The sequence below is a fragment of the Heloderma suspectum genome, chromosome 13 (genome assembly GCF_057233095.1).
Source record: "Heloderma suspectum isolate Gila_16-S chromosome 13, 16-S_ref, whole genome shotgun sequence".
NCBI classification, from domain to species: Eukaryota; Metazoa; Chordata; class Lepidosauria; order Squamata; family Helodermatidae; genus Heloderma; species Heloderma suspectum.
The window spans coordinates 2,269,708-2,294,025 of record NC_139470.1 but is presented as its reverse complement, the minus strand read 5'-3'; the positions used below and the strand labels follow the sequence as shown (position 1 = coordinate 2,294,025).

At 53.9% G+C, this 24,318-nt stretch overlaps 2 protein-coding genes across 30 annotated transcripts in view; one reads left to right on the top strand and one right to left on the bottom strand.

The window, feature by feature from the left end:
* Positions 1-2,606, bottom strand: part of GIT2 (GIT ArfGAP 2) — a 51,994-nt gene extending 49,388 nt beyond the window's left edge. For 7 of the 26 annotated variants that reach the window (XM_084820256.1, XM_084820247.1, XM_084820244.1 and 4 more), the window contains exon 1: positions 1,426-2,604. The gene's annotated coding sequence lies outside the window, so the exon portion shown is untranslated. Of the gene's footprint in view, positions 1-1,425 lie in introns of all 26 variants that reach the window. The other 19 variants (XM_084820258.1, XM_084820262.1, XM_084820260.1 and 16 more) reach the window with 6 other exon arrangements.
* On the top strand, positions 1,455-22,822 carry ANKRD13A (ankyrin repeat domain 13A). Of its 4 annotated transcripts, none has more exons than XM_084820269.1 (15): positions 1,455-2,199; positions 6,874-7,006; positions 7,268-7,392; positions 8,793-8,838; positions 10,277-10,420; positions 11,376-11,571; positions 12,006-12,072; positions 13,105-13,186; positions 14,750-14,811; positions 15,435-15,565; positions 16,477-16,634; positions 17,138-17,251; positions 19,540-19,691; positions 20,560-20,624; positions 21,858-22,822. In XM_084820269.1, exons 1-15 carry the CDS (start codon positions 2,104-2,106, stop codon positions 22,039-22,041), a joined length of 1,755 nt encoding a protein of 584 aa, XP_084676395.1. In that variant the 5' UTR covers positions 1,455-2,103; the 3' UTR covers positions 22,042-22,822. The 4 variants fall into 4 exon arrangements, with proteins under 4 accessions (XP_084676395.1, XP_084676394.1, XP_084676397.1 ...); XM_084820268.1 differs by having other exon boundaries at positions 6,871-7,006; XM_084820271.1 differs by lacking the exon at positions 1,455-2,199 and adding an exon at positions 2,217-2,528.
* The last annotated feature ends 1,496 nt before the right edge of the window (positions 22,823-24,318 follow it).

The window sequence follows — 24,318 nt, the reverse complement described above, 5'->3', positions numbered from 1 at the left end:
TGTGGCAAATTCTGAAAGTGATGGGAGTACCAGACCACCTTACCTGTCTCCTGAGAAACCTGTACGAGGGCCAAGAAGCAACAGTCAGAACCGGACATGGAACAACCGATTGGTTCAAAATTGGGAAAGGAGTACGACAAGGCTGCATATTGTCACCCTGCTTATTTAACTTATATGCAGAGTACATCATGAGAAATGCCGGGTTGGATGAATCAGAGGTTGGAATTAAGATTGCTGGGAGAATTATCAACAACCTCCGATATGCAGACGATACCACCCTAATGGCAGAAAGCGAAGAGGATCTCAAGAGCCTCTTGTTGAGGGTGAAAGAGGAGAGTGCAAAAGCTGGTTTGAAACTCAACATTAAAAAAACGAAGATCATGGCATCTGGCCCCGTCACTTCCTGGCATATGGAAGGGGAAGAAATGGAAGCAGTGACAGATTTTACTTTCTTGGGCTCCAAGATCACCGCAGACGGTGACTGTAGCCATGAAATTAAAAGACGCTTGCTCCTTGGGAGGAAAGCTATGGCCAACCTAGACAGCATAGTAAGAAGCAGAGACATCACCTTGCTGACAAAGGTTCGTATAATCAAAGCTATGGTTTTCCCAGTAGTAATGTATGGCTGTGAGAGCTGGACTATAAGGAAGGCTGAGCGCCGAAGAATTGATGCTTTCGAACTGTGGTGCTGGAGAAGACTCTTACGAGTCCCCTGGACTGCAAGGAGGTCAAATCAGTCCATCCTCAAGGAAATCAGCCCTGAGTGCTCATTGGAAGGACAGATACTGAAGCTGAAGCTCCAATATTTTGGCCACCTAATGCGAAGAGAAAACTCTCTGGAAAAGACCCTGATGCTGGGAAAGACTGAAGGCAAAAGGAGAAGGGGACGGCAGAGGATGAGATGGCTAGATAGCATCACCGATGCAATGAATATGGACTTGAGCACGCTCCGGGAGAGAGCGCAGGACAGGAAGGCCTGGCGTGCTGTGGTCCATGGGGTCACGAAGAGTCGGACGCGACTGAACGACTGAACAACAACAAGGATAACGCAGAGGTCACCAAAAGTGGGCAAGAGTTCGAGTTACTGTTTTTAAAAATGGTTTCTTTCATTCTTTTGTTTTTTAAAAAATAGATTTACCTCAGAAATGAAATTAGGGAGAAGGGGAAGAAAACGTAACATATAATATATGTCACTGGAGCTTTCCATGTTTTAAAAGAAAACAGGCAAAACAGCAAATACTCCATTTTAAACAAAAGCCTTATTTGCAGTTGTGCGATTTCTGTGGGGAGCCTCAAAGTGACTGCGAGGGGAGGAGGGCCGCCTGCCCCCATCCAGCATGGAGCCGCCCTCTCTCAAAATGGAGGCGCTTGAGAGGCGGAGAGAAATAATGCACTGCCCTCTTCCAACACGGCCCCCTAAAGTACCTCAGCGGCTCCGCCCTTAGTCTTCATGGCGGCCATTGAGAGTGGGGGCGCGGAGAGAAGGAGAATCGCGGGAAGTCCTTTTCCAAGATGGCCGCCCGTAGCACACCGAGGGTGCCGGCGCCCTTAGCCACCATGGCGGCCAGGCGGGGGAGTCGCTCGGGCCCTGCCCGCGCCCAACATGGCGCCCGAGGCTTCGCGGAGCAGGCGGGGGCGGGGGCGGTTACCCGAGCGCTGCCCCCGCGCCGCCGCGTCAACGAATAACGGGCCAGCGCCGGCCCGGAACGCCCCGTAGGCCGTCCCGCGGGGCGGCGGGGAGCGGACTCTGGCTCCCCTCCTCCCCGGCCCAAAGGCGGGCGGCTGCGGCCGGGCTGGGAGAGGAGGCGGTGGAAGGTCGGGGGAGTCGGGAAGGGGGGCCCGTTGGGGCCCTCCAGATTCGGGGAGGGGCTTTTCCGGGGGGCGGCGCTGGGGGGCAGTTCGGCGCTGAGCGCGGGCGGGGCTGCTCCGGGGAGCCAGCCGGTGGCAGCCGAGCCCGGGAGGCGGGTGAGAGGCGCTTTCCCGCCCCAGGCGGGAGGGGCCCAGGGCAGGGGGCGCGACCTGCAAGGAGCGGGGCTGGCCTGCCTGGAGAGCCCCCGGCCCAGGTTAGGGCTGCGCCCCCCAGCGCTGGAGGGGGGGCGCAGCATGAGCTCCTCGGGGGGCGCCGGCGGCCGGTTCCCTCTGCACGGCTTAGTCTGGAAGAACGACTTCCAGCAGCTGGAAAAAGCCCTGGCGGGCAAGGTAAGCGGGGGGTGCGGCCGGGGCTGCTGCGGGGCGGGACTCGGGGCTGTGTCCGTCGGTCGTGCTTGCGCCCCGCCTTTCCCCTGAGCACGCGGCGCGACGCGTCGGGGTGGCCCCTGCCTCCTCGCCGCAGCCCTGTGGGGCGGCGTGACGGAGAGCGCCCCGGGGGAGAACGGAACCCACATCTGGCTGCTCTGGGACCACCACCGGGGCTGCCTGCGAGGGACTGATGGCTCCCAGGCTCTCCCTGGGTCCCTTATCCCGGCAAAGCCTGCAAGCTGGCGGACTGGCCGGTGGACAGCTGTTTTCTTAACACCGCGAAGATGCCGGTGCGTTAGAAGCAAAAAGTGTTACAGCGGGGCGGGGCGGGGTGGCTATCCAAGAACGGAGCCCTAGGCGCCCGAGTTATTTCCGGGTTTGCAAGTTTTTCTGACACACTTAAGCAACTATGCATTTTTAGGCGTGACTGTTATTGTAAAGTGGAACTGAAAGAGAAACAAGTTTTTTTCAGACTCATAAACAAGTGTTGGTTACATATTGCAGAGCTGATCCAAGAGAGACGAATAAGAATGAATAATAATAATAATAATTAATAAAATGCACATACAAAATGCTTGATTTTCAGGCCATGTTTTTGAAGGCCCCTGAAATAAAGGGAAAATGAATTCGAATCTGAAAAAGAAATCCCTGTGAAATACAAAATAAGGACAGAGAAGCCAAATGGAAACTTATTCCAAGCCTCTCTGCAGACACGGAAAAAGACATGGGGTGAGAGAGGCCATTTAGACCTGTAACTTTAAAATAAAGTATTATGAGAAAGCCAGAAAGGCTAGCAACACCAGAGATTCTCAGCACAGGCACAGCAGGCAAAGTACTGGATCTCTTGGCCCAACTGAGCCCAAGGTGGAATCCTGGTCAGGAACACACTTCCTAGCAACTGGTTTGGCCTCCCATTTTGGAGCTACGACTCCAAGGGAGCGGCTTCCAATGGTGTTCTGCCAGATCCTGGGGATTCTCAGTGAGAGACTGGTATTGGCACGTAAGTGTTCCTGCAAGAAGGTGACATCTCCAAACCCATTTCCCTCTGCGGATGATCTCTAGGGCACAGTCTTGGATCACAAAGGCCAATGGAGATGAACAGGCCCTGAGCTTGTGCCCCACAACATGGAACAGAATCCTCTGCAATGCACTGAGATTGACATTTGGGGGTTCTGCGGCAGAGAAATGGATGCAGGAATGGTTTCCTGAAGGTAGAAAATGGAAACCCGTTGCTCTAACGGATTTGGCGGGGCAGGATAGGCAGATGGCTCTTGTTTCAGATAACTAAAACCTTAACAAAGCATCTTCCTTTTTTTCCTCCTGTATTTTGGGCATCAGAGCAGAAAGTAGCTTTGCGATCATCAAGAGTAGGCTGAGAGAGAGTGATTTGCCCAGGCTCAGCCAGTGAGCTTAGCAGTGGTTGGATTGGAACCCAGATCTCTCTGGTCCATGCTGAATGCTGCATCTAATTTGCAACGCTTCCTTTCCCTGTTGTGCCAGCTGTTCTCAAAAGCCATGATGGCTGCTGGATTCTAGGAGTGGCTTTTGGGGAAATTTTTGGAAACATTCTGAAGCCGGGCAAGCTGCTGTGAATGTAGGCATATTTGCTTGCTTGAAGCATCTGAAACTAGGAGGCCTTTACCTTTGCCAAAAGTTAAGTTGCTTTATACTCTCGCTGGAACTGTTCATTTGGACAGCAAGGGCCCCCCCGCCTGTCTGCCAGCCACCACAAGGCAATTTTCCTCCTCTGCACAGCCCTTGGCTCTTTCCTCCCCAAGCATAATAAGCTGGTCCTTGCAAGTAATGAGACGTGATTTCTGTTTGGAGAAGTTGGCCAACCTCTCACTTCCTTCCCTCTCCCAGAAAGAGAGAGTGATTTTTGAACATAGTTAAGCAAGGGCTTAGAGATGAGTTGGCGTTCACTGACTTCTGAAGCCAAAATGGACCAGCCCATCTTCCCATCTAGAAATAATAGTTCTAGCAGAAACGCTAACATTGGTTTTTAACTTGTGTGTAACAGATGCGTATGTGTTACTGCTATTGTTGTTGCTATTATTGTGATTACACGGCATAACCGAAAACTGCAGCTCCCTGCTCCAAGGAATGTACAGTGTAAGATTTCCCAGAGGGAGCCATTTGCCGCAATGAAGTCTGGGTGTGCAGCTAAAGTCTAGAATGGTAAAGAAAATATGAAATATGGCTTTTCCTTCATATTAGGCACAGTAGCTTGGGTTTATTAAAATGCCAGTTTTCTAACATCCCGGCCCTTTTGCATGTTTAGTTAGAAGTATCTCTCACCAGATTCAGAGGGGCCACCACCAACACGTCCCGTGTATATAGGATCAGGCCTGTTCAAAGAAGATTAATTACTCAATTAAGCTTAAATACTCTATATATCGATAACACATTACTGTTGGCCTTTTGATATCTCAAAAGACTCTAACGGTGCCATCCTGTGCATGCTTACAAGGAGGTAGGTCCCACTGGGTTTAGTGAGGGTTTACCAGTGGGGTGTAGGATTGCAGCCCTGGTGAGGTTTATATAATATGTAGATGTGATGAAGCTGTATTGGTGCATTAATCATCTGAAAAGCAGAAAATCAATTAATGAAAAATGTGGCAATCAGCTGATGGCCCTAACTTCAGGGCTTCAACTTCTCTTGTTCTTTCATGTGGGGGGGGGGGTCCGTTGGCCCAAATGGCTTGAGACAGGGCTCTGTGCAGGCACCCAGCACACGGGAATGGTAGCAGTCGCATTAAAAGTGATAATGACGTGTCTTCCGTGGCTCACTGTTGCTTTTTACTCTTTCCCCTTAGTGATAGATGCTCTTCAGTTTCAGATTTCTAAAGCTAGTAGTGAAAGACCTAGGTAAGGTGGGAGCGTGTTGCTGTTTGCATGCTGGTGGCTCTTTCCCGCCTCATGTGGGTTGCATTTGTAGTGGTCTGTCGAGAGCGCTCATTGTCCTGCGTATGCGTGCCCCAAGTGCGGATGTCGTCTCAGTGGCCATCTGTCTCCATAACATCACCAGACATTTTACAAAGTTTGCTTTGTAAAGGTTGTCACCCACTGTGTGTATGTGTGTGTGTGTGTGTGTGTGTACTCTGGCATTCTGTCATAGCATCCCCTAGTAGACGCGCAGGGCGACAGCAATTCCTGGTACAGAAAAGCAGAGGCTGGAACACCAGTTCCTCCTTTGGAAAAACAGTTCACCAGCTGCGCAGGGGCTGTAGCTCAGCGGCAGAACACACCCGTGGCTCGCAGAAGGCTCCATCCCTGGTGTTGTCCCAGGTTGAAAGGGATCCTGGATAGCAGGGCCAGGAGGAAAGAACTCGCTCTGCTTGAGACTTTGGGGGAACAGCTGTCCGAGTAGACCAGCCCCCCCAACCTGGCGCCCTCCATATGTGTTGGACTACAACTCCCATCGTGCCTGGTTGGCCTGGTGGCTGGGGATTATGGGAGTTGTGGTCCAACACATCTGGAGGGGGCGAGGTTGGGACAGCAAGTATAAGGCACCTTAGGACGTTGCTGTAAGAATACAGGAGTGCGTCGTGCCTTCACCAGGTGTCTCTTTTTTACAGAGCCTGGAGGTTTCACCCTACTGGGCTACCAGTAGGAGAGAATCCCATAGGAGATCTTCCCCCAAGCCAGGTGCCCTCCGGAAGTATTGAGCTATAATGCCAGGCTGGAGAAGGCTGCTTTAGGAGAAAGCAGTAGCGGGGAAACAGGCCCTCATTTTGTGGGCCTGGCAGTTCACTCCCAAAGCCCCCCCGGCGACTTGCAAATGGCAGCTCGGAAGTGGGAGCACCATGGAAGAACTAGTGGACGCTGTTCCTGCGGTGCTTCGGTCCGAATGTGAATGGAGGAAGACCAGACCAAGAGCCAGAATATGGCGCTGGCGCCTCTTCCTGCATGTGCTTTCACCCCCTGTGCCAAGAGGGTCTCTTACTCAGGGCTGGGGCACACCTCCTTTAAGTGCCAGAAGCCCTGGGTTCCGTCCAGGGCGGCCTCCCCCAACCTGGCGCTTTCCAGGTGTGCTGGCCGGCAACGCCCCTAGTTCCCAGCCAGCATGGCCAGTCTGGAAGGTGCCGTGTCAGGGGAGGCTGGTCTACGACATCTCCGGCTGAAGCGATCTCTAGCAGGATGGCGGGCTGAGATCTGGGGGAGCCGTGGCCAGTGAACAGCCAGATCTGGGCTCAAGGGGCCGGTGGTCTGACTTTGCGTGAGGCAGCTTCGGAGGTGCCAGAGCCAGTGAAATCCCCCCAGTCCTAGCTGTCCAAGGTATTTCATGTGAAAGACTGGAAGAGGCAAAACCCGTCCTTTCCGTGGGGAGCTGCTAGGCTGCCCCCAGCGAGTGGTCGTTCACGAGGGCAAGTGCTCCCACACCTTGCATAGGGTAAGAATCAGGTTTGGCTTGATTCCTCTTGGGATTGCTGTCTCATTTTGAGCTTGCCTGCCTGTGTGTCCTGATTAGCAATGCAAGCACAGCCTCGAAGCTGCCTCCGTAGATTCCATGACATGTCCTGCAGGGCTCCATGAAGCACCATCACCATTTATGTTTAGTTCCGTGCATCCTGGAGCTTGGTGTCGGCTCAAACAGCTGTCTTAGGAGAGCTCTGCCTGTTGGCTTTTTAGCAGGATGTGGACCAAAGGGATCCCCGTGGGCGGACTTCGCTGCACCTTGCCGTTTCTTTGGGATACATCGAGTCTGCCAGGGTCCTCCTGCGGCACAAGGCAGATGTTACGAAAGAGAACGCACAGGGATGGACAGGTAAGGGGCTTCCCCTTGGCTCTACCGCACAGCAAGAGGGAGACCGGAGGCGGGGGGCCTCACACCAGGCCTAGACGTTGTCCTTGTTGGCAGAAGGAAATGGACGGGCATGGGAGCTTCTGAGGTACAGGGACAGCCGTCTACGGAGTTACGACGGTTGTGGAAATCGGGAGCTAAATTTCACGTACCCATATAAACAAACCAAACATGAACTCTGGCCTGTATCTCTCCCCTTGCTTACCTCGGTTCTCTTTCCTCCAGTCTTGCATGAGGCTGTAAGCACTGGGGATCCTGAAATGGTCCACATGATCCTGCAACACCGGGATTACCATCAGACGTCCACCACCCTCGGCGGGGTCCCAGAATTGCTCCAAAAAATCAATGAGGTAAAGTGAGGGGCGTGAATGATGCACCCCAGTGGTTCCTGGCCTTGGGTCCTCAGATGTGGCTGGACTACAACTCCCGTCATCCCAATCTAGCATGGGCAGTGGGCAGGAATGATGGGAGTTGTTGTCCAACAATATCTGGGGACTCGTGGTTGGGAACTACTGCATGAGTCATTCCTTTGTTTTCCTCTTTTCCTTCCGCTCCCTGAGATCAGTGGAATTGCTTATGGAAGGTGTCCATCGAGCTGAGGGTTTTGTCGCAGCAATGGCCAGGCATGACTCAAGGATTCACTGGCAAGGCATGGTGGCGATACTCCTATTTTGTTGATGATGTCACCTGCTTGTTTTAATCCCGCAGCCTCCCTCATTTCAAAGCTTTGGGTGGGTTACAGCGCTTAGGCCTTACTTGGCTCAGTGGCAGAGCACACGCTTTGCTTTGCACACTGGCAGTCTGAGGTTCAATCTCCAGCCAAAAAAGGAACTCAGGTGCAGGGCTGGGAAAAACCTCCCCGTGAAACCCTGGAGACCTATGGCTCGTTGGGGCAGGCAAGAAGGATCCAGACTGGATGAGTTATGTGCTCCTAGAAATGACAAAGTCCCATTCAAATTCCAGCGTGTAAGCTTGGAAGACACTGGACTGAAGCCTCCTGCCTTACTGGGCTTGACTCTGGCCCCTTGGTCCACATCTTTGCTAGGCAGGTAGAGGCAGCTCTTTGTTCAAAGAGCCGTTGTTTCATTCTGGTTGGCTTCTGGTTTTGGATTCCGAGAATCATCAGCTTCAATCTTTGCCTTCTTTTACTGGTGTTTTTACATGATGATGGTTTTTATTGGTGTGTTACTGCTTTATGACTTTTATTCTTTCATAGTAATGCTATTGAAACAGATCCCGGAAGCAGTAAATCAATTGGAGAAATTTACAATCCAGCATGCTAGCAAGTTTTTTTTATGAGATCTGTTGGTCTCAGCATGTGGTCGCTCAGCCCGCTCCCTCCAGCTATGTTGGACTGCAATTCCCATAATCCCCCAGCCAGGATGAATTGCAGTCCAACACAGCTGGGGGGTGCCCAGTTGGGGCAGGCTGTGGTAGCCCGTTAGCTGCCATGGTTACTCGCCCCGACTCCCCTTTCTTTTCTGTGTTGACCCAGTTCTCTTTTTAAAACTATTCAGGCTGCAGTCTCATACAGATGTGCCTGAGAGCACGTCTCACTGAACTCAGTGAGGATTACTTCTCTGAGTATAGGATTGCGCTGATGGTCTAGCAGTGTTTTGCCATCCTGAGGCAATAGGTTCCACAGACATCAAGTATTCATTTCATTTTCCTTTAACGTGACATGTTGAGTTTTTTAAGCTGTGCCCCAGGCTGAATCAGCTGTACTTCTCTTTCATTGTTTTCCCATTAGACTCCAGATTTTTATGTGGAAATGAAGTGGGAATTCACCAGTTGGGGTAAGTTTGAATTGAGCTTTTTTCCCTCTTGGGGGTGGGTGGGGATGTGTACACCAGTCTTCCCCATTCCCATGCTGGCTGGGGGATGCTGGGAGTCTAAGACAACTGGAGGGCGCTGGGTTGGGGAAGGCTGGAGTATATCCTCTTGTGTTCAGCTTGCTCGTACTCGGGCTGGCTGGTACTTGTTTAAATTACGCTGTACTGCATTTATGTGCCCAGCTAGCACCGTTCTACAGGACAGTCCTCAAACACTGTCTACCATGCCTTCCCCTTCTCCATGTCAAACAAAAAGTCTTATATCCAGGAAAACATGAACCTTCAAAGGAGCAGAATGCTTTCTCACTTCACATAATTTATATTTACTTGATTTATTCTCAGTTCATAATGCGATGCTTTCTTCCCACACCTCCGCCCCAACGCTGGATACGCAGCCCAAATGATCCAGGACAGCCTCCCCGAACTCGGTGCCCTCCAGATGTGTCGAGCTATAGCTCCCATTATGGCAGGGCACCAGGTTGGGGGAGGGTGTTCAAAGAGATCAGAGCACCTGGTTTGGGGAGAGCCACGGGAGAGATGTTTTCACCTTCTCACATCAGAGTCCACAGGCCTTACATATTTCAAATGGTCCAAAACCACATATTTGATTCCATACAATGGGGAGGAAAAGAAACTCAAGAAATAGAAGGGAGCCCACTAAGAACACATTTCTCCTTATTAAGAACTTTAAACAAGACCAAACTAAACGCACCAGTCCCCCTTAACACATCCTACTGAGGCTGTTTGGCCTTGTGCTCTGGAGAGGGTGGCGGGGGGACGCACACTGTGGGATGAGGCCCCCATTGTTTGAAATACTCAAGGAGCCCATTACTGACGCCGTTTCTACTGCCATTTGTAATTTTTGTGAACTGCCCTAAGAGCTCTGGCTATTGGGCTGTATAGAAATGAAATTGTTGTTGTTGTTAATAATAATATCATCACCATCTGCCATTCCGCTTCAGCTGGCTAATCCTCTCTCCTGTTACTAGAGCCGAGGGTCATCCGATGTAGTTGCTGAGTGGTAGATTTCAGGGCTTCTTTGTACACTGCAGCATTTACGCCTGGGATTTGCTGCTGCAAGATGTGGCGATGCCGGCATGGGTTTACATCAGTTTAAAAGGGGCTGGGACCAATCCACGAGGGAGCGTGGGGTGTCATAAGCACTGCATGGGCCCTCTGCTTCAGAGGCACTTTGCTTCTCCTGACAGCCTGTTGGGAACAAGGGGTCGGCCGTCACCTTCACGCCCTATTTGCCGGCCCCTGGACTCTACGGACTGTGGGTCTGATCCAGCAGGGATCCCCGGGCTTTCCTTGTGTTACTTTGTGTAGACAGGTCTTTTTGTTCTAGTTGCAAAAGGGCCTCCTTCACCCTTGACCTCTTGCTCTTTCTTTTCCCTGGCAGTTCCGCTGGTTTCCAGAGTTTGCCCCAGCGACATCTGCCGCATCTGGAAGAGTGGAGCGAAGCTGCGAGTTGACATCACATTGCTGGGATTTGAGAACATGAGCTGGGAGCGAGGGAAGCGCAGCCTGATCTTCAGGGGGGCAGGTCGGCCGAGCCTGAACGTGGGGGCTGGGGTGGGAGGGTGAGCAGGTTTGCGAGGAGTCCTAGCGATGCAGGGTTTGCAGAACTAGGTTTTCTAGGCTGCCAGAGGCCATTCACACAGGCCGCCTTTTTGAGACAGATGGCAGGATACGCCAGAAGAGCGCTCCCCCCTGCCCCCAGCAGTGTTGGGGAGAGAGGTGTGCTGGGTTCATGTCCTCCCCGTTAAGGCTCTGGCAAAGGGCCGGTCTCGGCACCTGAGACCCAGAGGCCAAGTGTAGGGCATGACCCTCTGGACTGGCACGCTTGGGGCTCGTGTGCAGGAACCCTGGGCTGGCAGCGTACCCTTGCCAGTGCCACGAAGGGGCCCCACTGAGAGCTCCTGTGTCGCCTTGCGAAGCCGAAGAAGAGGCGCCTCCTTTCCCTTCTGCCCAGCGAAGCCCTCGTGGGCTCCCCCACCAGCCCGAGCTGGCTCCCTTCGATGCCGCCCAGCTTTATTGTTCCTTTTCCTTCGGGGCCAGCTGCCCGGCTTGCTGGCCATTGTTGCACACCTGCTGCGGCGCGGGCAGGCTCCTCCTTACCCTGCTTCAGACGGCTCAAGCTGCCGGGCCGGGCAGTTAATACGTCTGTAGCCCTCCTGGCCCCAGAGGCGCCGAGGCCAGGCACAGTGCCATGGCGGCGGTGGTCTTCAGCCTTCTGGAAGCACCAGTACAAGCACAGCGTGCGGTTCGCATCCAGCAGTCAGCGTAAAGAATGCCGACCAGCAGTAGAGTCCCTGAAGCACGCTTCACAAGCTAAAGCCATTGCGCGCGCACGCGCAGGCACGCACACACGGTTTGCGGCCTGGCTTGGGACCGAGCCCCCCTTTTGAATGGCTGCTCCCGCTCCCCGAGTGTCCGGCCCTGCAACCAAAGCAAGCCTGCCCGTCCCTGCTAACAGAGCTTCCCTTTTGTCCCTCCAGATACTGGGAACTGGGCTGAGCTGATTGAGGTGAACCACGACGAGAAGGTGGTCGCCACGGAGCGCTTTGAAATCACTCAGCAAATCCAGCGGCTGACCTTGGACTCCATGACCCCGAAGACCAAGGAGGTGGAGCGGCGCCTCACCTCCCCGGTCATCAGCACGTCCCTGGATACCAGGAGCATTGCCTTTGAGAGGTACACTGGCGAGGCCGAGCCTCCGAGCAGAGCAAACTCTTCTGCAGGCCTTCTGCGCCCAGGGAGATGACATGAGCACAGGGCTCAATTTCATGTGCGCATTCAGCCAGTGGTCCTGTCTCCAGCAGCTTCTCTTAAAGCAGCCATCCCCAGCTGGCTGCTGGCTGGCTGGGGGATGCTGGGAGTTGAAGTCCACCACATCTGGAGGATGCCAGGCTGGGGAAGGCTGCTCTGGTCAGAGCACTAGTTTCTGGATCTGTGGCCCCCGAGGATGGGGATGAGACCAGGAGGGATTCTGAGGTTAGGCCAGAATGATGCCGCCCCCCCACAGTCCCAGGAAGCGTCTGGCGTGGCCTTCAGGCCTGGGGTTGGGGAAGGCCCGTTTGTAACGGCAGAGGTGCGGAAGGGCTTGGATCACCTCCCTTCTCTTGCAGAAATACATCTGGCTTCTGGGTCTGGAAAACTGAGAGGAGCGAAGTGGTGAGCGATTATGAAGCCAAGGTAAGAAGCCCCCTCTGCTCCGCTAAGGAAACCCCCTCGCACTGCCAGCTGGAAGGCAGCTCCTGCAGCTCCACGCCTGGCGTTTGAGATGCCACCAGGCGCTGCCCACCCCTTGCTCCAGCCTTTCTCTGCAGTCATGAGGACTTCCAAATTGCTCAACAATGGAAGCAGCCAGAGAGTCTCAGGTCCTGACTGGGGAGAGGAGCATGACTGAGGTTGATAAACGCACAACCAGTCTGGGGAAAGCCAATAGGGCAAAAATGAGAAACTCTCTCTCAAAACCCAAGAACATATAGCCATCCACTGAGAACGTGGATAGCCAGAATGTTTATGGTGAACAGAAGGGGGGTGTAATGTTTCTCCGGAACTCTCTGCCGCTAGTTTCAACGGCTTGAAAAGGGGCTTCGTTACCACACAGAGGAATATCTGTTGGCAGCTGCCAGCTGCGGCCACCACCCATGCAGCCTCCGTGTTCAGGGACGGGGCACCTCTGAGGGTCTGATGCTGAGGACAAGTACCCGGTGATGAGTTTCCACGGTGTCTGGCTGGCTGCTTTCAGAGGACAGTGTGCTGGGCTAAGTGAACCTGTGGTCTGGCCCTGTGTGGCACGGCTCTTGTGCCACGTCCTTCTTTTAGTCCTGGCGCAATGGCAGGTGCATAGAAGGCCTCCAGTGCGTGATGCTGGTGCGTTTGCATTGTCACCCGGAAGCCTTGTTACGTGTGCTGCATATAGAGGCAGAATACCACGAACGGCTTTAGCTGGCCAGCAGACGGCTGTAGCTTGCTCGGAGCTGTCCGTCTCTTGGGAGCTGGGAGGGAGAAAGACGTGGCCTTTAGCCATACTGGCTGGGGGTGAAGGGGGTTGTGGTAGCCAAACACTTCTGGTGGGTGCCAGCTTGGGGAAGCCTGGGTCGCCCCTTGCCAAGTGCCACCGGGCCACTTCTTCAGAGGCTTCCGGGGCGAGCCAGATGTCTGTTTGCCATGATGTGGCAGGTCTTAACACGGGTGCTCCTCCTCGCCTCTTTCCTCAAGGTGTACACGGCCAACAATGTGAATGTTGTGACCAAGATCAGAACAGAACACTTGACTGAAGAAGAGAAGAGGAGATACAAAGGTGATGTGGCACTGCTGGCGGCGGGGTGGCAGCCTTGCGTCTGCCCTGGACCCTCCTCTAGCAGGCAAGACCAGCGCAGGCAGGCTGGGTTCTCGCTCCATCTCCCCTGGGCCTGAGCCCCAGCATCAACACTCAGTTCCTCGGTGGAAGCCCCAGGCAGAATTAAGTCCAGAGCGCTCGTGAAATAGTTTCGCACATGCGTTGCCATTGCTCCATCGTTCGGGGGCACGGAATGCGTCAGGACAAGTGCTGTGCTTGGACTATGCTCTGGACAGGGCCGCCTGGCGTTCCATGCCGCTTCTGAGCAAGCCCGAAGGAGAGTGCTGTGGGTGCCAGGGTGGTCCAAGCAGTGGAGGCAACAGCTTGCTGGCTGGCTGAGGAATATTAATTCCCGATACCATCTTAGTTCATTTTTCTTTTTTGCTACTGCTTCCCCACTGCTTTTCCCCTAGATCCTTAAAGAGCCTATTCACACAGCCATTTCTGCTACACAAGATGACTTCTCCATTCTTCCCCCACTCCCCGTAGTCATGTATAAAAATGATTGGCTGGGTTTGCACAGCACAACAACCCATATAAGCTGCACAGTGTGAGTTGTTGCTGGAACATCCCATGGTGAGCCCAACGGACAGTCGGGCTTACCGTGAGTTGCTCTTTCCCTCCTTCCCCCTCAGTCCTCCAGCTGTCTCCGGCACGTACTCCGGGGGACTTGGCAGCAGAACCTGTCTTGTTTGCTGCCAAGTCCCCCTCCCCTTTACAACTGCGACCCCAGTTGCATTTGGAGCTTTAATAATAAAGAAATTGTGCCCTGACATTTGAGCAAAATGGGCCTGGAAAAAAAATAGAATTTTTCTTCAGCCCCAGGAATGTGCGGAAATGTCTTGTAATTTTGGGGGGTCAGTTTTTCACAATTGCGGAGGTGCGCAATTGCAGCTCTCAAACTATACATAGACTTATCTGTTGCCTTGTGTGTTTAAGCTGTCAAAGGGAGCAAAGTGTACTAGGAAAATACAAGGTAATTGACAAGATGGGGCTGCAGGTAGTTACTCTGACAGCCTTTGAAAGCTGAAAGGTCGAGGGGAAGGGGACCAGATCAGCCCCTCAGTAAGGTTATCCTTAAGTTTTCAAGTGTGGGATTTACCCTTGGGGGTCCCCCCTTCCAATCCACCCAAATGGTTTTTCCCCCAAATGGTTTTAAGGGCGATATAGGGTCCCTCCCATTTTCGGAGCTCTCCTTTTACTGCAAAGTTGCCAGGTGCTGGCCTCTACCATCACAAATCAGTGTACTGTTCTGTGTGAAACCTTAAGGCAGCTGGAGTGGGTGAGAGTCACTTGTGGGTGATCCTTGCATATTGAGAAGGATGCGAAATTCACCCACTCCTTCCCTCCTCATGGGTAGAGACAGAAAACCATCCAATGAAAGATTATTTCTCTTCCCTTTGTGCTGTGAGTCCCTTGAACAAGGCTGCCCTTTTGAGTGTTTTTCAGTGGGAAGGTTTTGGCATGGAGGGGTGGGGGTGGCTGACTGACGTAACTCTGCTAATGTGTTTCCTTCCCTTCTAGCTGACAGAAACCCCTTTGAGTCCTTTTTGGGAACCATTGAGCACGAATACGGTGCACAGCAGGTAAGTAAAATGTATTTCGAAATGGATCTGCTGAGAATCACAAAAGAGGGCCTAGTACCCCACTCTTTGACCTACTGGTCAAACAGACACTTCCCCAACTTGGTGCCCTCCAGATGTGGTGTTGGACTACAACTCCCATCATCATGCTGGCAGGGAATGATGGGAGTTGCAGGGCATCAGGTTGGGGAAGGCTGGGGTAGAGAAATGTTATCTAAATAGGTTAAAGAGATCAGAACTTGGCGCAGAGAAGTGTCTCACGTTTGGGAGGATCTAAGACTCCCAGATGTAAAGTCTTGGTTAAATGAAGTTTGGAATTCCTGAGGGTGTGGGGAAAATAACACAACGCGTTCTCTCCGACTAGTAGTCTACAGAGTCTTTTCAACTACAAGGGGCCAGAACTCAATTCTGATGCATCTAAAACAGAACGGCATTCGTATGTTTTGGTAAGAGCACCAAGAGGTAACGGACATGGGTTGGCTGTACGATCCTGTTGTTATGCCATGAAGTATATAGGCTTGTTAATGAAAGAAAACAGACCCTTGTCTAGTCCTTAACGTCGGTGCGTCCTTCCAGCGCTAAGCATTGTTGGAATTACCCACCCCATGTTCTTCTCTTTCCCACAGGATCTCACAACAGAATATGCCACTACCAACAACCCAACAGCCATCACACCAGAGGAATATCTCAACCCCCAGTTTGACTTGAAAGACAGAGACATTGGCAGACCCAAAGAAGTTACCATTCGGACTCAGAAGTAAGTTACTGCCCTGTTGAGTGTCCCGTGACCTTTCTTTTGGGGTGCTTCCCCCCTTGTCTCTTGTCTCTTGCTCCACCTTTTCCCACCCCTTGCAAATCCCCCACGCTCTTTCCCTCTAAAATGGGCAGCTCTGCTGGATGAAGGGGAGCTGCTGGAGCATTCCTGCAGTGCTAACTGTGAACCAGGGCTGAGCCCTAGCACCTGTTCATCAAGAGAGTGCCTCTTGGCATTGGCAGAAGTGACCACAACCAGTCTCCAAACATCTGGGATTACATGGGAGGGCTTCTTGGTCAGCTCAAGTCTTGGCACCCCTTGTTTTACGTATTTCCCACTGATTCTGGCCCGGCCATCTCTGAGTGTGGACTAGAGACTATTAGTGTTGGAAAGATCCACCTTTTCCCACTCATCGGATTAAATGTAGCTTTCGAAGAGAACAAATGAGCTGGAAAACTTATACCCCTTCAGACTGCATACAGGGGCTCATGTGATTCAGTGCTCTTCCGTATTAACAATGCCTTGTGCATAGGAGAAAGCTTGACATCCAACTTACTAAGTATAGGGACTTATTTTTCTTTTTGTGTCTGGAAGCATTCGACAATGCTATTTCCCCAGCCTGCAATCGTAACTGGTTTAGTCCTGATACAGGTTTACCACGTTATTGTGATGCTGCTTCTCCCAGGCCTTTTAGAAAGCCTTTTAGAAAATGTATTTGCCACATGTTTTGTTTTTGGTAGTAAGCTTGATGCTGTGTTTTGAAGTAAGCTTTTCCCATGTTTTGGCTACTTGGATGTTTATCTCTTCTTTTTAAATGATTCTAATTTTGTTTTTTAAACGTGAAAAAAATATTTTACGGTGTTTACCACTGAGCCAGGGCCCCTCCCTCTTCACACACACCCTTGCTCTTACAGGTTTAAAGCAAACTTGTGGATGTCCGAAGAGTTTCCCCTCTCCCTCGTGGAACAGGTCACCCCCATTGTTGACCTGATGGCCAGGACTAGTGCCCATTTTGCTCGACTCAAAGACTTCATCACCTTGGACTTCCCTCCTGGATTTCCAGTTAAAATCGGTATGACCCTTTTCGTGCTCTCTAGGGTGTCCTCTCCCCACCCCATCTGTACCCTGCCCTACGAAAACAGGATCAAGCTGCCCTTGCTCGGTGCGTCGTAATCTTGGGCACTTTCTAAACCAGAGGTGCGGAACCTTCTTCAGCACAGGGGCTGAATTCCATCTCTGAGAAGCACTTGGGGGCCGCACTCAAGTGATGGGCGGGGCCAAAGGCGGGGGGCAAAAGTACCACCATACTTCAGCTTCAAGCTCTTCCTGCCAGAACTGAGCCTCAGCAGAGGCATTTCAGCCTTTCAGAACGGGAAAAGACTGCTCAAGAGCCGGGACACCACCAAATGATCATCAGTTGGGGGAAAGGGGTGGGGTGGGCCTTCTGGGGAACCCACAGGGGTGGATCTGCCCCTCGAGCCTGAGGCTCTGCACCACCACTGTGCTGGTGAGGATCGCCCACGGCTGGCTCAGGCTTTCCTGTCCCTTCTCATCCCCACCCTCTGGCCCACGCAGAAATCCCCTTGTTCCACATCCTGAATGCTCGGATCACCTTTGGAAACGTGAACAGCTGCAGCACTGTGGAAGAGGTGTCTCCCCCAGCTCCTGAAGGGGCGCAGCAGCCGTCGGGTGAGGAAGCTGCCCGCTCTCCTAGGGTTTCGGGAGGAGCCTGCGGGTCTGATGCAGTTTTCACATCGGGCTACCTCTGGCAGTCTCTGGGACGGGGTGGGGCGGCACGCGTGGCCCCCTCTGCTCGGGCAGCCTCTTCAGGCCTGCGCTCTCTGCTTGCGGTACGCGTGCCGAGGTCTGGGTTGTGTAGGCTGAACCTTGCCAGGCAGCCTATTTACCTCTGTATATCAGCCCCCGCTTTCAGCCACGATTGGCTCCCAAAGTAGCATAGAATTAAAGTCCGCGCCACGGTGCAGTATCGTGAGGAGTACTGGGGGAGGGAGTTGAGCTGGTGATAATGGCACAAGTCTTCACTCCAGAGCAGGAGGCAAGAGGGGTTGCAGCTGGAGTTGGGCTGGCTGGCGGCCCACCCCCAGAAGCAGCCCCTCTGCTCGCCTGTGGAGCCTCATGGCTCCAGTAGTCAGGGAGGGCATTTCCCTTCTGGGGGGGGGGATCTCTCTCTGTGCTTCTCGTGGGATATTCCGCTGGATAAACTAGATGGCCTTTCGGTGCGGTTCCCGACCTGCGATTCTGCGTTTTTGTGACACTGGATAGCGTTGTCCTCCCACCCACCCACCCACCAACCAACCATGGCAGAGGTGGGAAAATGTCCCAGGATCAACCAGCCTGCCCCAGGATCAACCAGCCTGCCCTAGTTTCTGTGTTTCTCCCTGATGAGCGTAGAGCTCTCTGTTGGGTTTAACTGCAGCTTCCAGGCAGCTTTGCTTTTGCAAAGGCTTGAAGCTATTTCTGGAGACCAGGGCTCCAGGCGAGGAATGTTCATCAGGCCAATGAGATGCAGCATGCAGGCTTGTGACAGCTGACATCCTCAAAATGGGGAAACTGATGACTGTGAAAGTCTCTTCCTGATGGATGCCATTTATACCATGGTAGCAGCTTTTGCTCGGTTAGAGCCAGGGCTTTGCTTTGTTCAGCACACATTGCAAAGAAGCGCAGGCATTCCTCTTGGTTCAGCAAAGGTACATGAGCCCCCCGTCTCCTGGGGCTGTTCCTCCAAGAGGCCCCTCTCACAAAGACTTGGGTCTGCTGACCAATCATGTGTGTTCATTGTGACTTGGCATTAACGGAGACTTTTCATCTCTTGAGAAGCAAAGTGCCCATCTTTCCATTACCGTTAATTTTGCCAAGTCGTTAGCCGATAGAGCAATAGATTATTCCTATTTCTATGGCCTTCCCAGCGTGCGAAGTGCTTCTCAGAATTTCAAGAGCCAAAACAAAGTGAAACAACAGCTCCCTGCCCTGTGGAACGCCCAGCCTACAATAGGCATTGGAGAAAAAAAAGAGAGGTGGAAAGGGGAAAGGCAATGGTAGGGAGGAGGAGTGGAGCAAATGCACATAGGCATTGTTGCTCTCTGGTTACAGCCGGAACCAGGATTCGGGGGCCCAAGCAACAGCCTTGCAGGAACGGTGGGTTTGAGGAAGGAGAGGAAGGTGGGCGGGGAGAGCGAGGTGGCACCACCTATGGCCCTCCAGCTCCCATCAGCCCCACCAGTATGGCCAATGGCTGGGGTGATGGGAGTCGTAGTCCAACAACATCAGGATGGCCCCAGGCTCCCCACCCCTGACATTAGAGGTTCAAGGCGGGAGCCCCACAGATAGGGAGCAGCAAGGAAGAACAAGCAGCGGTGTTTTGCAGAGCAAGAGGCATCCTTGTCCAGCTCCTGGCTGTGACCCTGATCTCGGTCCCGAATGCTTACATCCTGTGTTCCTGCTCTCCAAAAGGGGCACCAGCATTTCAGACTCGGGAACTGGCTTTAGCCCAGGCAAGCACTGAGGGACCCGCTCCATAATGCTGCGCCATTTGTATGGTAGCAGTGCTGCTCCTGCAACCCACCTTAGGCTGTGTGACTCAGGAGTGGGTCGGCCCGCCAGCGGAAGAGGAATGCCCTAAGGATCCCACGGGAGTTCACAATAGCAGTATAAATGCAACATTGCAGCCATCTCCAACCTGGTGCCCTCCAGATGTATAGGACTACAACCTCCACCATCATGCTGGCTGGGGATGCTGGGAGTTGTACTCTGATACATCTGGAGGGTGCCAGGTTGGAGATGGCTGTCATATTATAACAAGTACCAGCTGGCTTTCTCCTCCCCCAGCCCTGGACAGGGCTCATTCTGGATCTGAACCCAGGAATCCTTGATAAAATTATGCTCTTTAACTGAACAAGCCTTCTGGTGTGCTAACAGTCAGGTACCTTGTCTCCAATTAATACTCTCGGCTGCTCCAGCCTCTGCCTTCATCGTCGACCAGTCTGTCTTCGAGATCCCCAAATCCTACCGCGTCCAGGACGATGGCAGGAACGTGCGTGTGCAAGACGAAGACAATGAGATCATGCAGTTTGCCATTCAGCAGAGCCTGATGGAGTCTGGTCAGAACAGAGTGAGTCTCTGGCACAGCTGAGGTCTGAGAGATGAGGTGGGCCGTGGGCGGGGGGCATGTCCCTCGCCTCAGTCCCCTGGGCCAGCTTCTTTGCCTGAAAAATCCTTGGGGAGGTTCCTGGAGCCTTGCTGAGTGCAGGGAAAACTCCACTCCCCCATGGTGAGATCCACCAGGCTCCCACTTTCCTTTTAGACAACCCTTGGCGTTTCTTGCTGTTGTTATTTCAAGAAGCGTTTAGGTCGGAGAAGCCTGTTTTTTTGTTTTTCAATTGACACGTTCGTTTGCTGTCTTGCGATGATGGGGTCCTATTCTGTGTGGACTGGAGTGTGCTTAGTTTTTAGCTGGAAGCTGGTTTGGAGGTGTCTGACAGCAAAGTGAGATCTATAGAATGACCTGGTTCGCACGACACGACAGCCCACCGTGGCTTAATTTACCCGTGGCGACTGTCACATGATGCCGGGTGCCTGCAGACACCGTTTTTGCACGGCAGCCAGCTTACTGTGACTTGGCATGTCGTGCAACCCCACACGGGAGGGGCTATTTGGGGATTAGATGGACCTCAAATAGCCAGTTACTTGTTTCAGGGTTATTTGAGGGTCGTCTAATCCTGAAGCAATCCCTGCTGCCTGGCTTTGCATAACACGCCAAGCCGCAGCAAGCTGCCGTGCAAAAGTGGGGCCCGGCCGATGCAACAGCCTGGTGGGCAAGTGACGCCCCGGTGAGCTGTTACGTTGTGTGGACCAGGTCAAGAACAACATTGATGCTAACGAAAAGCCCTGCGCCGGCCACCTCTGCATGTGCGAATGGCGATAAGTGGGATGTGCGTCTCACCTTGTAAGCCCTGTGCCCATTCTGGTGTCTTTCCCAGGAGGCCTTGGGGCCCAACTCGAACGGGGCTGTTTACTCGCAGGACCTCAGCCTTCAGTATCAAAGGTAACGTTGCCTCCCGTTAAAAAGAATGAGCTGAACAGGGCAAGGAAGCTGAGGGCCGCAGGGTCTCCAAGACCTGCAGAGTTTAGGGCAGGGAGGCAGAACCTCAGGCCCGGGAGCAACATCCGCCCTTTCGGGGTGCCCCAGATGGCCACCCCCTTTTCCCCCGACCACCAGTCGTTTGGTGGTCTCCTGGCTTTTGTGCCATTCCCCCCCCAAAAAAGGTTGCAGTGCCTCTCCCAGGGCTTCGTGACTGGCTGTAAGAGCTTTGAGCTCCAATATACTGGCATTTTTGGCCCGCCCACCACTGGACTGCAGCCCCCGAGAGCTTTTCCACAGTGGAGCTCAGCCCCCGGCTCCCCACTCCTGGCTTGGCTTTGATGGTGGTGGTCAGTCCTTCGCAGTCCCTCGCTGGCTTGCCTGGCAGGGCCCCAGCTCAGCCCCAGAGCCCCCAGAGTTGGCAGCCGGGAGGCCCCAAGTGGCACCCCAGGCATCTCCGGCATGAGGGTCCTCTAGTCGCAAGGCTGCCCCAGCCCGAGGCTGTGGGGAGCCACCGCCAGTTGTAGGCAAGACGGGTCTCAGTAGCCCCACGGTCTGGAGCACTTTCCAACCCCACCACCTCGTGAGAAGGTTGGATCCTGCAGGGCAGCCTTCCCGTGGCCTTGCTGGCTGAGGATGATGGATGTTGGAGGGCACCAGGTGGGGAAGGCTGCCTTCGGGTCTTCTGCAGGCCTCGCAGCGGCCTTTCTTTGCCATGGGGCTCTTGGCTGCTGCAGTGGCATCTTCTGTGGACGACGGCTCGGTTCTGGGCTGGGGAAGGTGAGCTGGTCATTGGGCCCCTTTTTTAACCCGCATGTGGGACACCAGGGAAGGCCAGGACCCACCAATGCCCACAAATAAGTGGCAGTGGGTGAGACGGGGCGTTCAGCTGCCTCTCCCCTGCCCCCCCCTACCCCACCCCCCTGATGATGCTTGGATACCTGCAAACACTGACCTGGGAGGGGTGAAGGAGGCGCAACAGCCTCTCCCCTGGGCCAGCTCCAGCACTTCAGTTGCTGTGGCCATGAGGCGTAGAGGGCCACGCAGGTTCTCAGGAGCGCAGCTTGGGAACGCCACTCTCCGTGCATGCAGGGTGTGGGGGCCCGGGTCTCCTCCTGCCTGGCCCTGGGAAAAACAGGCCTTACGTTTGGCAGCTCGCGGAAGGGGCTCCTCCCTCCCTCTTCCTCCCTTGCCCAGGGCCTTGCAGGAGAGTTTACTGGAGAGCACCACCCCTCCGTGGGATCCCGCCAGCTTTGACCGGGACTTGCAGCTGGCCATGGAGCTCTCCGTCCGCGAGCAGCAGGAGCTGGAGCGGCGGCAGGAGGAGGAGGAGGAGGCAGAGCTGCAGCGAGCTCTACAGCGCTCACTCCTGGAGAAGTAGCTGGGCAGCGGCTGCATTCCTCTCGAAAGGAATGGCAACAACCAGACCTCGTGCAGCCCTGAGAACCCTACCAGCTTGGCTGCCCAAGGCTGGCTGGAACTCGTGTTGGGCCTGCTAGAACCACTCTCCGTGCCGCTGAGACGGGGCGATTCAGAGCATCCACATGAACTGTCCTCATCTCTCGGAGCATCAGATGCCACTACCTGTGTCCCTTCCTGCACTGCAAACATTGGACTAGAAAGGGGCCCTCCATGAACTGCCTTCCCCAAAAGCCTTTTCTGAAAGAGCCGGTGGACTCTTTGCCTGCAGCTGGCAGCGTGGGGAGATGGCTGTTTGCAGACTCAAGCTGCGGGGGAGTCCCCTCCTTACCTACCAAAGACACAGGTCGCTCTCCAGACGCCATTTTAAATCCAGTGGACCACAGCCCTTGTCTGTTGGGAATGCTGTCTGTAGAGACCCCCCCCCCCACTTCCCTTTCACTTTTTAACCGAAATCTCAATCCCAGTTCTTTGCCTCTCTGTAGCAGGTCCAAACCAGTCCCTTTTTACACTCCCATGAGCAAATTTCCTGATCCTAACAGGTGCTTTGTAAGTGGCGGGTGAGTGTGTGTGCGTGCGCACGCGTGGAAGTAAATTGAAGAGAACGTCCTCTCCCTCTACTGAGTTACCTACAAGAAAAGGGACGAGGGGACTGCTCTAAGCCGTTTCTGTTGACCAAAAGGGAAATTCATCTTGCCTTTATACAATATGTAAGGATATTTACACTCTCCCTCTCAACACAGCATCTTTTGTCTGTCTTCATTTTATGACTAGCAAGTGAACAACTGCCACGAGGACTAGCAGCTTGAATAGGATAAAGGGATATAAGTTGCTTGCGTTTCTGTGGCCTCTGGGTCTTGTGGCAATAGACACGGGCTAAGAGGAGAGTGGAGTGCCAACACCTCCCTTAAAATTGATTAATGAATTGCTATCCTCTTTCTCTCTCCCCCAACCCCCGAAAAGACTCAAGTTACATTGGGGAGAGAAAACGAGCGCTTCTTCCCTCCCCCTGCCCCCCATCAGTTGTTTCAGGAAGGGGGGCTGGGGCAGGGAGCAGATGCGGGGTCACACCAGAGTCCCCAACCTGGTGCCCTCCAGAAATGTTGGACTACAGTTCCCAGCATCCCCAGTGCTGGGAGCAGCAGTCCAGCTCATCCGGAGGGCACCAGGTTGGGGGTGGTTTTCAGCTCTGGCTCTTGTTGCCAACACCCTGTCCCTCCCCCAGCACAGCTTCGATGCCGCCTTAAATGTGGGGCTCGAGGGCACGCTGTGGATGTTCAGAGGGGCGCCTCTCCGCCTTGCTCAGCCAGCGCCGCGCCTCTCGGCGCGCGGCCGAGTTCTCGGGCACTGATGAGCCACCACTGGACTGGCTGCAGGACTCTTTGCCAACCCTCCTGCTGGAGTCAGCCCCGGCGCCAGCCGCCCAGCCCAGCGACGCTCCTCTCGCGCCTGCGTTGGGGGCAGCCCCACTGCTTGCGAGTTTCTCTGATTTCACTCCAGCCCTGGCTCTGGACTCCCCTGCTGCAAGGCAAGGTGTGAGCGGGAGGCTGCGCCCTGCAGGGAGGGGACCCCCTGGAGCTCCTCGGGGAACGTGGCTGCAGCGTCCAGTTGCACTGTCGGGGGGGCTAAACTCTGGGGTGCAATTTGTAACCATGCTGGAAACCTTTGGCCGAGTTTCACTTGGAAATAAAAGAGTGCTGCTCCGTTTTGAAGAGCACTTTGGTATTACAGGTTTTCCCTGGGACTTGCAGGAGCAAAGTCACTAAGGGCGCCTCTCCTGCCGCACACAGGCCTTGGTCGCTCCCATGCACTGGTGGCAAGTTTGGCACTCGCTTCTCCTTGTTGGATGCCCAGGGGGAGGTGCCTTTCTCTTCCCTTGGTAGACGTGGCCTGAGAGAAACCTTGCCGCCTCCCCTGTCCTCCCCAGCTCATGGCACTGGAGCTCTCTGATTCCTTTTTGTGGGACAGTTGATACTTGGGCCCTCTAAGGGTAGCGGAAAGGAGGACAGCTACGGGAGGACGATGCACGCATGGCTGCAACTGGCGGGGAGAGGGTCCCACCCCCACCCCTGCTTCTCCTATCGCACTAGAGCTTGGAGTCTCTCACTGGACTTGACCAGCAGTAGTTCCAGGACCGACACAGGAGAGTGCTTCACACGTTGCAGACTGTCTTTCAGAATTCACCGCCACCGGATGCCATTCTCTGAGGTGGCTGTGAGAGGGGATTAGACAGATGCCA

Bases quoted from the DNA above. Each gene is read 5' to 3' on its own strand.
- ANKRD13A (XM_084820268.1), top strand. From the start codon at position 2,104: ATGAGCTCCTCGGGGGGCGCCGGCGGCCGGTTCCCTCTGCACGGCTTA. The intron at 7,393-8,792 runs GTAAAGTGAGGG...TTTTCCCATTAG, and splicing joins TGCTCCAAAAAATCAATGAG to ACTCCAGATTTTTATGTGGA. The intron at 16,635-17,137 runs GTATGACCCTTT...TGGCCCACGCAG, and splicing joins TGGATTTCCAGTTAAAATCG to AAATCCCCTTGTTCCACATC.